Source organism: Mus pahari, chromosome 1 (assembly GCF_900095145.1).
Source record: "Mus pahari chromosome 1, PAHARI_EIJ_v1.1, whole genome shotgun sequence".
Taxonomy (NCBI): Eukaryota; Metazoa; Chordata; class Mammalia; order Rodentia; family Muridae; genus Mus; species Mus pahari.
In genome coordinates this window covers 152401619-152414981 of record NC_034590.1, presented here as the reverse complement: position 1 = coordinate 152414981, position 13363 = coordinate 152401619, and the positions used below count along the sequence as shown (strand labels likewise).

Here is a 13363-nt window from a genome sequence, read left to right as displayed (position 1 = left end):
ATATATATATATATATATATATATATATAGATAGATAGATAGATAGATAGATAGATAGATAGATAGATAGATTTTTAAAAATTGATAATGCAGTCTATTTAAGGGGTCTTGGTCAAAGTTTTCTTTGACCAATTAGATATAACTTCATTCTATTTAAATGTATTCCTTTGTCTTACGTTGTGTGTGCATATGTGAGTTTATTTAAGCATATATAACTTAGTGTGTGAGTGTTTGTACATGTGTGCACATGTGTTTGGAGGCCAGAGACCCAAAGCCCCAGAGACTATTGTTTCATGTTCCACTGCTCTCTACTTTGTGAGTCTGGTTTCTCACTAAAGCTGGTGTTCAAAGACTAAGCTATACTGGTTGGTTGGTTAGCAAGCTCTCAGGTCACCCTGTCTCTGCCTCTGTGGTGCTGGGATTACAGGCACACCCACTGGACCTACCTTTGTTACATAGAGTCTCGGAGGTCACACTCAGGTCCTCTTGCTTGTGTAGCGATAACTCTATGGAGTGCCTTCTCCACAACCCTAAAGGTATTCTTGATGGACATTTCTTCAGGCTTTTTGAGAACTGCAAAGTTTCTTTTCAACTTTCTACTACCCCCTCCCCCTGAAACACAAGATGTTCCCCAATGTCTCTTTTTTTAAGTCAAATCCCAGAAAGAAAAGTTTAATTGGGTCAAATGTTTTCAGGACATAGGAAACGTCTTCAGACTTGCTCTTTACTCTAAACAATGTTTTGAGGTTTAGCTGCAGGAATGAATGCCTCGTCAAGCAGGTGGCAACACTGTGCAATAAATACCATGTGGTCACAGGCAAGATTCCTTTTTTCCAGTTGAGTCAACTAAATTTTGTTTATGTTAGTATTCATTAACCATACACAATGGGTTTTGTTTTGAGATTTACACACACACACACACACACACACACACACACACACACATACTGCATTTTGATAAGTACACTTAAACATTTTTTGCTAACATATAGTAATTATATAAAATGATAGGATTCATTCTGAGGGGTTCACACATGTATCTAATGTACTTTGATCATAGGAGGGGTGAATTGAATGACTCTCACCCCTCCATGACCCATTATGTTAGCTTTAAAAAGGATACACTCAAATTCTTTAAACACATTCATTTCCTAGAGAAGTATTTCCAGAATATTCTAGCAGCAGGTTTGAATGACTTCTTGACCACCTGCTTTTACAAAAAAATTTCTAGCTGCTTTGGTTTAGAAACTCTGTTTTGTTCTTGTTCTTGTCGTTCTCTCTCTCTCTCTCTCTCTCTCTCTCTCTCTCTCTCTCTCTCTCTCTCTCTCTCTCTCTCAGGGGAAGGGTTGTTTTCGCTGGTAATGGAGAGGCTGGGCATCCTAAGCTTCCTTAGACAGCACCTGGTAGAAACAGTGAGCATATGAGAATTAATTAACAGGCACAGCTCACCCAAGGGCCTCCCTCTCTATGGACACAGAAGCCTCCTGTAACTGTTTATAACTTGCTTCTTTTTTTTCAGCCTCATGGAGAGTCTTTACTCCCTTCCATGATGCATGGGTGGTAAAAGCCCCAGAGCAGCAGGGCTCAGCATTCTCAGAGAACAGAAAAAAGCTGTAGCCCCGAAGGCACCAAGGGCTTCTAGCCACTGAAAGCGGAAAGAGGAAGAACCATGACAATCTTTGTGGTCATATCCAGAGGCAAATCTTCCAAGAACATGGTGAAGACAGGATAGCACAGGGATTTGGTCAGCCCATCTCTCTCAATGAGGAGAGTCCCCAGTCAGTCTGCCTGACAGGGTAAATGGGATCAGGATTTTAAATAATATTGGTAGAATCCTCTGTTCCTGATTGTACTGAGTGCAGTCCATTTTCTGTCTGTGTCTAACCTGGCTCAGCAGCGCAGACACGCCAGCCACGAGTAGCAAATAGTTGTAGATGTTGGCAGGAGAATAGAGAAGGGGAAGGATGCTGGAAGCTTCTGTGGTCTACTTTCCATGGTTAGTGGCTGTGAGCTGTGAGGTATGGTGTCAGGCAGACAGGGGTCTTGTGTTCCAGACTCCACAGGGCCTTTCTGCCTAGGCCCTTAAATAACGGTGCTTCTTCCAGCTTCTCTGCTCGATCACTACCAACATGTTCCAGGCCTGGAGATCCCCACAGCATCCCCTTCTACTCTCACACACTACCCTCTCTCCTCACCTCCCACTGCCATCTGCCTCTTCCTCTTTTCTTTCTGCCCGTTCCTAAAGGCTGAGATGCACAAGAACTCACATTCCCTTCCAGCAAAATGCTTGGCCTTGGAAGCCAATAACCGGGCAGGGGTGGGGACACATGTGTCCCCAGTATGACTGCTGGGCAAGTAGGGAGACTGTGTGCCATCTTCAAAGATAGAATGGATGCTGTCCATAGAGGCTCATGGTGAAGCTGGTCACCTCCCCAGAAAAGGGCCCAAGTTGAAATAAATCAGTGTACTGTCCAGAGCGGGCACAGGTTATGCACTTTGAGGTCACATTTCAATTTGTGTATCACCTCTTACTAACAAGACTACATGAATCCTTCAACTTCCCTGACTACATGTTCTCATCTCTATAAATGGGTATCTCATAGCAGTATGAATATGCTACTGTAGATGTGAAAGATGGTTAAGAATGTCCTTGTCATGATAGACAATGTGACAAAACCAGGAGCTCTACAGCGAGGTTGTGACACAAGCAATACCTGGTGCACGATACAGAACAAATGCCAAGGGTTACTTCTGTTCTGGTTCCTTCTCCAAGGTTCTGAGGGTGGCTCAGTCTTTTAGCCCTGTCTTGCCCGGTCTGTGCTTCAGTCAGAGTTCGGGTTGTGGCCGAGGATGGAAGAGGTGCCTCATTCCCATAAATCCCAACAGGAGATCTGAGCCAGGTGGGGAAGATTAGAGAGAACATTTGCACAAAAGAAACAAAGCAATTTTCTACTAAGCTAACCCTGGGACAGTCACCAAATCTCCCTAGAGATCTCCTTAATTCTTTCCCTGGGGGCAAGAGGAGACTGACCCAGAACATGGCAAGGTCTAAATTTCTATGACTTCATAGACAAAATAAGGGTCCTGGATTTCAAAGCTAGACAGTCTGGAACAGCACCGTGCTCCTTCTAGACCTCAGTATTTGCATCAATAAAATGGAATTGGAACCCTAGGAGGCGTACTATGGCTACCCTGCCATGGAAGGAACCACCAAAATATGTCCGTAATTACATCACATTGTTCAGAAGGAAGCGGGTATGGGTGCTGAGTTCACAAACCTAAATATAACACCACCAATGCCACAGGAAGATCAAGCTGGAGGAGGTGGGCATGGGGAAGTTGAGGCCAGAATATGGAGGAAGGAGGCTAGACTTCAAGTGGGGGGAGAAGAAGCCCGTTGGAGGATGTCTGTGGCATGCAAATAGCAGGGCAGTCTGCTTCAGAATGGTGGGTCGGGAGCCAGCGATGTCTCGTTTGAGTCAGAAGTTATCCGAAAGGACTCTGTGTAGCCCTGAGAGTCCTTGGCTTTTCTCTGAGTTTTCAGAGGTTGGAGGATTTGGGCAAGCTGGGAAATGGGGAGGGACCCTGTCCTGCATCACAGAGGGCAGCCGGATTTGTATTCAGCGTAATTCTGCATTCCAAGCTTGACCAGCTCCTTGAATTGTGGAACAAATAAGACAAATAGACAACAACAAAAAATTCCTAACACCAAACTTCAAGGAGTCTGGAAAAAGAAGTAAATCAAGGTAAATAATATTTTGAGCAAAATAAAAAAAAAAGTACAAAACTAACCCATTAAGAACTAAATATTGAAAATTGAAATATGAGGCCAGGAAGATGACACAACAGTTAAAGCATCTGTCATGCAAGCTTAAGGACCGGAGTTCAGATCCCCTGAGCCCATGAGAACACCCAGTCCGTGGGCATGGCGGCTCACCTGCAATTCCAGCCTCAGAAGGCGGCAGCAAAGGATCCTCAGAGCAAGCTAGTTAGCAAGAGCAGCCATAGTGATGAGTTCTGGCTTTGATGGACTCCCCCCCACCCCCAACCCAGTGAAGAAGGTGGAAGAGAGATAGAGGGTGATTCCTTGCACATGCACCAACACACGCGTGCACACCACACGGAACCCTTGCATGAGTCGCACACAGAGAGACAGAAGTTTTAAACGATGGCAAGCCTTTGCTCTTGTTAGTCTTTCTGCCACAGACTCCAACATGGCACACTGAGCAGAACTTTAACACCAGAGATTCATTCTTCTCTCTCTCTCTCTCTCTCTCTCTCTCTCTCTCTCTCTCTCTCTCTCTCTCCCTCTCTTCTTTCTTTCTGTGACAGAACTAAAACCAGTGGCCCTGTGTTTCACGTGCTCTACCCCTGAGCTGCCTCCACAGGCTTTGTTTTTCTGAGACTACTTGGGCAGCAATGTCGCATTTGAAAGTTGTCCGCCTGAATTCCCAGGAGGAAACCTCACATCCTCCTGTGTCTTCAGTGGGTTCACTATTCTGGGAGCAGGCTCAGCAGAGAGAGGTCTGATTGGCCACCAGTGTCCCCTGCACACAATGTCCCCGTTGTCCCTCCCTTAATCATGGCACACCCCGGGAACTGTCCCTGAACATTTCCGGCTACCTGGGACTCATCTCATCATGATCCTGTAGGAAGATTTTGACACTTGCCCCCGTCCGGTTAGCCTTGCTTTTGACTGCCCCCATTTCTGGTTAGCCTCACTTTTGCCTGCCCCCATTTCCAGTTAGCCTCACTTTTGCCTGTCCCCATTTCCGGTTAGCCTCACTTTTGCCTGCCCCCATTTCCGGTTAGCCTCACTTTTGCCTGCCCCCATTTCCGGTTAGCCTCACTTTTGCCTGNCCCATTTCCGGTTAGCCTCACTTTTGCCTGCCCCCATTTCCGGTTAGCCTCACTTTTGCCTGCCCCCATTTCCGGTTAGCCTCACTTTTGCCTGCATCCCGCTTACAGCCCCTCTCCTTCTCGTTGCTGCACTGAGTTTCCCATCAGGCCCCAAAGGTCCCAGATGATCCTACCTCTGAGCCTTTGCACTTCCTGTTGCTCTGAGTGTCTGGCATTTCTGTTCATGTGACTGGTGACAAAACGCCAGCAAGCTCAAAGAGAACTCAGAAGCTTCAAGACTGGCGATCCAAGGACAGCAGATTACAAGATCCATTGTTTTCCTTTTCTATGGCTTCCTGGAAAATTTTTCCCCTAAATTAAATATATATTACAATTTAATTAAAAACTAAGATGTGGGCCAGGGACATAGCACATAACTAGTACATGCAAGGCCCTGAGTTCAGTCGCCCCCGCCGCCCCCCCCCCCCGCTGCCTCCACACTGAAATGGAACTCCTATGAAAATGATAACTAACATCTTAAAAAAGAATCTGGAGTCAAAAATATTAAACTATGTAAACACTCAAAAGGGGTTGGAGATGCTGTCTCAAAGGCTGGCTAAATTTGCTTCTTACCAAGCCTGGTTCCTGGGACTTACATGGTGGAAAGAGAGAACCAACATACAAAAAAATCCAATAGACCTAGGACTGTTCATTAAAACAATTTTAATTTAAAATATAAATTTAAGCCAGGCGATGGTGGTGCATACCTTTAACCTCAGCACTTGGAAGGCAGAGGCATATGAATCTCTTTGAGTTAGAGATCTACAGAGCGAGTTCCAGGATAGTCAGGGCTACCCAGAGAAACCCCTGTCTCACAAACACACAAAAACACACACATACACACAATTTTAAACATATATATATACATATACATATATATATAAACAAATATATATATATTTGTTTAAAACAAAAGCAGTTTTAAACATACATTTGTAGTAAAAAGTAAAGAGTCTGGATATGTTCTTTATACACGTGCATAGAGACAGAGACAGAGAGACAGACACAGAGGATCACAGAGAAAATATTACTCTTAATTAACCTTAGAAACAAGTAGCTAGAGACGCCAGGCCTCCCATTTGTATCAGCACAGAGGTCCTGAGGGTTCCTGAGATGGAAGCTTCCACAGCGATCAGGGTGGGCTCCAGTAATGACCAGCCAAGATAAAAGTGCCACGCTAGGGTCAGTGGACACAGGGAGCTACGGCAGACCCGTGAGGAAGGGAGTAACAGCCAGGTGAAGTTTGATATTTAGAAGCAGGGACTTTGAAGGCCCTTGAAGCAGAGTGCAGGGCCTTGAAGCCTGGGCACAGCGTTTCCCAGGGAGGGAGGAGCACTTAGGCTCAGATCGGCTCAGGTGGCAGGGCAAACCTTACAGCTCCTGAATCGTGAAATCCAAGAACTGGAGCTGAGGTTGAAGTGGATGAAAGGAAAGGAATAGATCTGCTCTTAGCTGGATTTGCTCTCCTTTGAGACTCTTAATCCAAAGACCAGGCCACCAGGGGTTTTTCTCTGATCACCTTGCTTTGCATTCTGTCTTCTCTGGGAGAGAGAAGTAGAGCAAATACCAGCATGCCGTGTCCCCTATTCACGGTCCAGTGAGTGCAGTGTGAGCTGAAGGAAAAAGTAAGATTCTTCACACACACACACACACACACACACACACACAAAATTGGTGAATGGAATAAGTTCCAACACACACCCAAACAAGCTTTACATACATACAAACAGACAGACAGACAGACAGAAAGATAGATTTGATGGATGGAATAATGTTTCAACAATTTTATTCTTTCTTCTATAGCCTATATACCCAAGCAAAGTCTTTCAAGCAGTATAAAATTACAATGTGATTATGTCCTAGTTTTCTTCTAGTGAGTGACTGAAAAAAGCAATGTGTTCCTCAATACCTTTACAAGAAATAACATTATGTAGTACAGGTAAAGAAGACAAATTATTCCCCCAAACTCAAATACATTCGTAACTAAGCAACTTGTTATAGATTAACAATGTGAGCAAGCAAGGGAGTTTTCTCAGCTAGTTTCTCTTACTGGCAGGCAGCAACTTGTGGTTACAAAGAGAAGATTAATTATTTTATTATCCATCTTTAAAAGTAATCTTGAAAGAACCACAAACCTAAACTTGTATATAAAAATCAGTCATATCTACTTTAAACCCTCAGAATGCATATCTACTCAGCAGCAATTCTTCTTAAATCGTATCGTGAAGCTGAGGGCAAAAATGGGAATAAGAAATGAACCATCAGCAGTCCAGCCTCAGCGAGAGTCACATCAGTCAGGGCTGCCATTGTTCTTGTTCCTGATCATAAAGGGTCCCTAGCTTAACTATTAAGAGGGTGACTTTCTTTTCTGATCTTCAGATTGTTCCCTAAGATTTTCTACATCAGAGCCTGTATCAAAAACATCTTATCCTAGCTTTACTAACAAGTTTACTTTTCTGAATGTTTTCTAAGGGTGTCTAGAAATCTGCATCTCTTAAGTTCTTTCCTAGGGTGGTGATTGAATCATAAATCTGCTCCAGCAGTAGTGCCTAAAGGAGATCAAGTCCGAATGTTGTGAGTGCCAGAGATACTGCCCAGTGAGGGGCTGGAAGCTCCCTCTGAGTTTTCATACGATTCTTAGATCAAGAGGGATGTGAGGGCAGCAAGCAAGACAGAATGCCATAGCAGCAGGAAGTCCTCAGGACATGTGGTCCTCAGGGCCATGCCACAAGAGTGGTGAGCCCATCATGGTTATGCTATCCAGTGGGCCGAATCCCACGAGTTCCAAAGCTGTCTGCCATTCCTCCTGCATGGGTCTCACCATCAAATGAAGTAGGATTACAAGTGTGGAGCAAAGGGAACACAGTACGGTGGGAACAGACTTTGTAGTTAGTATTGTGGAAAGCAATATGGAAATTCCCCCGAAATCAGAGAAATAAAACTACCCTACGATCCAGCAATCCCGCTGTTCGACATGTGCTGAAGGAAATGAAGTTGTTTATGGAAGAAATTGCTGCTTACTGAGCACTATCCATAGGCGACAAGAAATAGCAACCTGAGTGCCCACAATGAGCAGAAAAATAAAATTTGAAAATACAAGTTATAGAATATTATTCACTCATCAAAAACATAATGGGGGGGGGCGGGTAGTGGTGGCACATGCCTTTAATCCCAGCATTCAGGAGGCAGAGGCAGGTGGATTTCTGAGTTCGAGGCCAGCCTGGTCTACAGAGTGAGTTCCAGGACAGCCAGGGCTACACAGAGAAACCCTGTCTTGAAAAACAAAACAAAACAAAAAACCCATAATGGGGATGGGTAAGGAAGTGGAGAAAAAGGGATGGGGAAAGGTTTATCAATAATTAATAAAATTATAGGGATTTTTTTTCCTTTTTATTAGTGAAAATAGATTTTGTCCGTGTAATCTATTCTGATTGTGGTCTCTCTCCCACAGCTCCTCCCAGATCCTCTCCACCCCTCCACCCACCCAAATCCATACCCTTTCTTTCTCTCTGTCACCGTAAGAAAGGTCTAAAATGATCTTTCAAAAGAAAGGAAGAAAGGAAAAAAAAGAAAATAAATAAAAGCCAGAGTAGGAAGGGAAGAAAAAAGAAAAAGAACATAAAACACACATAGACAGGGAGACACACACATTTGCACACACATAAATCCCATAAAACACAAAGTCAGAAACCATAATACAAAAGCAAAAGACCTCTAAGGTACAAATGTGCTCAGACAAAGCATTATGAGACCAAAATCTCCCAAAATATCAACACAAAGATGGCTTTGTGTTCGCCACCTACTGTTGGGTGTGAGGTCAGTCCTTAAGTGTGGATAATTAGTTTGATAGTACAAATAAGTTCTGATATTCTAGGGAAAAGGAAATTTTGTTTCTCCCATAGTGAAGTGATAACTGTTTAAGGAGAACTGTAACATTTGGCCTAATGTGAAACCTATACGATGTATTACATACATGTATTGAAATGCAACATGGGCCCCATAAATATGTTCAGCTTTTATGTGTCAGTTGAAATGAAAATGCATTATATTTATTTTTAATTAATTCAAACATTGAGCATATTTCTGGGTCACAATCTGTATACACACATATATTAGGTAGAAAATGTAAGGCCAAGATGGCCACAATTGTATAAATTAGATGCTTCTCTATGCATCCGCCTTGGAAGCTTGGGTAGTTGAAGGAATGTTACTAGTGAAGACTGGAATGAAGACAAGCATTTTTAGTATTGTTTCCACAGTACCTTTCATGGGTACTATAGTACAGTCATGTGTACTACATGGGTCTACTATTACAGAACTTTGTTGATGTTTCTTTCACGCTGCAGCCTTTCTGACCTTCAAGCCTATAGGTGCCATTGCTCTTTTATCTTCTCTGTAGCTTTCCCTTCTCCACAATGTCAGGTACACAGTTGGAATCAAATAGTACATAAACTTTTTGAATTGGTTTTTCTCTTTCACTTGGCATATATTTTAATATAAAATAGTCATTGATCACACTCTGTCATGAAGGAAATCAGGACCGGAACTCAAGGTTCTGGAGGCGTGCTACGTACATACTGGCTTGCTCCTCATGGCAAGCTTAGCCAGCTCTCTTACAGCAGCCAGGATCACCTGCCACAGTGAGCTGGGCCCCCCAGCATCAATTATCAATCAAGAAAACACCCCCAGGCTTGCCCACAGGCCAATGTGGTGGTGAAATTTTCTCAGTTGAGGTTCCCTCTTCCTGGATGACTCTATCTTGTTTCATGAAGCCCTTCAGCACACTAGGCAAGAATTCTACAATCGAGTTACATTCACAGACCCAGAATTGTCTGTCCAGTGATGGGTATGGAGCCAGCATGTACCTCACTACCAAACAGCATCTCCAGCTTCAGCCAGTCAAGTTACAGTGCCCAATGTCATTATCTCCTTAGTAATTTCTAGAACACCCATTAGAAATGACAAAGTTGCCCTGGTTGTAGTGAAAATGTTGGTTTCTTAAAAACCTTAGTTATGTTATGTGAACATGTTTTCATTTCAATCCCAGAGTGAGCTATGGGGCTGCTTCAGATTATTCACAGCATCAGGCTATTTGCCTCGTGTGTGTGTGTGTGTGTGTGTGCTGGCAGGGGGTGATTCTGCCAGCTGCAGATAGTTTAATTCGGAGTCGGAGAGGGTAGAAATGCCAGAGTTCTGAGAGGGACAGGGGGGTGTTCTGAAGGAGGAGGAGGAAGAGGAAGAGGAGGAAAAAGAGGAAGGGTAGGAAGAAGAGGAACAGGAAGAAGGGGAGGAGGAAGAGAAGGGAGAAGGGAAGAAGGAAGAAGAAAGAAGGAAGAAAGCTGCTGCTTCCCCTCTGCTGCTCCTGGTTGGTGGTGGTGTGGTTTGTGAGTGATCAGAAGCAAAGAGCAAAGTGACAAGAAGTTAGAGATATCCTGACTGTGGAACCAGCCCCCCAAAACTCAATGTCCCTAATCAGCAGAAAAAGTTTAAAGATACCTATGCCCCCTTCCTCCCGCAAACCTTCTTTCTCTCCTACCTAGTCTTGGGGGAGAGGGTTAGAAGAGAGCAAGAGATAAAAGAAACTAAATAAAATAGCTTTAAAAAAATATGCCAGCATTAGTTTGTGATCCAGATAGGACCAGTGCCTTTTCTTGATGAAGGTAAGAATTATATTGCAAAAATTAGCCTGGATGTTAATATGTTATGCTTGTGATTTTTTTTTTTTACAGACAGCTTCAAAAGATGGTCCATGATATTAAGAACAATGAAGGTGGAATAATGGACAAGATAAAAAAGTAAGTTAGTCAATATTATCTCTGTGCACTGAGTCATTTAGTGCTGAGAGGAGAGCAAAGCTCTGCTGGCCAGTGGAGACCGTGATGTCCCTCTCTTTCTTACGAGGGAGTGAAGGGGAACTCAGGGGTCTACCATCCCCATCTCCCTGAGGAGGGATGCTCGGCCCACTCAAGGCACCGAGCAGGAGGACCACTTGGAGGACTGCTGAGCTAGGGCCTGGGTATAAAACTGGAGAAGCCAGGAAGGGCACAGGCACAGGCATCTCTGCCTGGCTCCTGCCCAGCGTTACCTGGGTGCTGCTGAGGCAAGCTTGGCTTGCTTTTGGGTGATGCCTTGTCACTAGTCTACAGTTTGCTTGCTGCTTCGTTCATCGTTGCCTTAAAATCAGGTTTCATCAAGCTCTTGAAGAAGCAAAGTCACAATCCTGGGCTTTCATGTGCATCAAAAAGTCCTTAATTTAAAACACACACACACACCCACACACACACACACACACACACACACACACGCACGCACCACAGAAATTATATATATTTCTTGCATTCACTATTCAAAGTCTAAGTCAAGATGAAATAGCATTTTGTTTTGTTCGTCTTTTGAGATAGGATCTCACTATGTAGCCCTGGGTGGCTTTTCAACTTGTAGACCAGGCTGGCCTCAAATTCAAAGAGATATAGCTACCTCGGCCTCCTGGGTGAGTGCCAAGATTAAAGGTATTTGCTATCACACTCTGCCTAATGTTCAATTTTAAAAAAAGATTTATTTACTTATTATATGTAAGTACACTATAGCTGTCGCCAGACACCCCAGAAGAGGGCTTCGGAACTCATTACAGATGGTTGTGAGTCACCACGTGGTTGCTGGGATTTGAACTCAGGACCTTAGGAAGAGCCATCAGTGCTCTTAACCGCTGAGCCACCTCTCCAGCCCTAATGTTCAATTTTTTAAATTCCCTTATTTTTTTATTAATGTAATACAAATTCACCATGAAAATAATCTGACGAATTTGAAATGTATCAGGACTGCTCACTTTCGCGTAGTCCCTCTCTAAGCCCCTCCCCCAAACAGGCATCAGCCAATGTGCTATCCCGGTGATTCATACACACTTATCTGTCTACATTCACTCAGGCATGCATATGCCAACACTGCGCGTACGTACACGCAGGCATTTCTGTTTCAAGCAGCATCGTGTTGCATATACAGTTCTCCCAGCTGGTGGTGTTGCTGTTACCATGGACAGCTTTATTAGTATGAAAAAATAAATCATATTTTTTTGTAAGTGCTGCTTAGTAGTCTACTATAACTATGTTATGATTAAACAAACCAACTATGGATCGGTAGGTATGTTAAAGGTGAGGGTGTGTGTTTGAACTGATACCTTCTCTGGAGTGATAGTTTCCTATCAACCAAAATTCTCTAGTCATACCTTTCCATTTAGTTGTGAAAGATAATACGCAAGGGAGGGTCTTCTCAGACTTCAAGTTCTCCATTAATCTAAACTCTTGAAATAGAATGTCTAAGTGAAAATTAAAGTTGTATCACTATTCCTAAATTTCCCTCTCCCCAGTTTTATGGCAACGGCAGCATAGCCCTGGTCATTTCTCCATGTCTGCAGAACAGTGTATTCATTCTCTCTGATTGTTCTTAGAACCTAACCTGTACAGGAGCCTCAGCATACATGGGGACTGAAAGGCGGAGGCTGTGGTCCTCTGTGAGGGGATGGGGTCATCTTGTAAAGGAGGACAGGCTCTGTCCTGGGGCTGGCAGATGTGTGAGGTCATTTCTGTTTACCCTTTCCACTATGGCATCTCGTTCCCCACACTAGCCACTGTCAGAGTCACTAGCAATTGTGGATTGCCCCAGCTGCCAGATTTGCAGCTCCAACGGTCTCAGTGATGTGAGGTTTCTCTCTCGTGGTCGGTCATATGAGAGAAGCCATTGGTAGCCAATGATCCCGACAGTCTCCATTTCAAACGTTCTGCCTGCTGTCCCTAGAGCACTTTTCCCTGTGTGTGTGTGTGTGTGTGTGTGTGTGTGTGTGTGTGTGTTACATGCACACATGCACTCCTCTATTGCTCTCCAGTTTTCTACCTTGAGACAGGGCATGCTACCGAACTGGAAACTCACTGCTTCTGCTAGGCTTGGCTGGACAGAGAGCTCTCCAGATGTGCCTCTCTCTCTGTTACCAAAGTCTGTGGTTACAGAGATGCACAGCCATGCCTGGCTTCTTATGTGGGTAACAGGGATATGAGTTCGTATTGCCATGGTTGCAGGGCCGATGTTCTTACCCCGACTCCCCAAGCATCTTCCCAGCCTCTAGAGTGCTTTTCTTGACAAGCCACGTTTCTGGATGATGGAAAATCTAGCTACCATGACCATAACCATGGAAGTCAAGGACTCCTTGCCTCAAAGGAACTGCAGTTGGGCTCCCTTGTGACACCGGACAACATTCTCCCTTGAGAGGAGGAAGCATGGTTGAGCACACTGTTTCCTCCATCACAAAGACTGAGTTACAAAGTGTGGGTTTAGTGTATGCTGCCAGTTGCTCATCACTTTCAAAATACACTTTTTATTCCTGGCTTGTGGGCTGTGGTATTCTTTTTTCCTTCATTCTCTCTCTCTCTCTCTCTCTCTCTCTCTCTCTCTCTCTCTCTCTCTCTCTCTCTCT

General features: G+C 44.1%; 1 protein-coding gene across 1 annotated transcript in view; it reads left to right on the top strand.

Annotated features, from left to right (window-relative positions):
• Nucleotides 1-13363, top strand: part of Blnk (B cell linker) — an 80626-nt gene that overhangs the window by 10432 nt on the left and 56831 nt on the right. The window contains exon 2 of the mRNA XM_029536639.1: nucleotides 10629-10694. Within this exon, the coding sequence (XP_029392499.1) occupies nucleotides 10629-10694 (66 nt within the window). The remainder of the gene's footprint in view (nucleotides 1-10628; nucleotides 10695-13363) is intronic.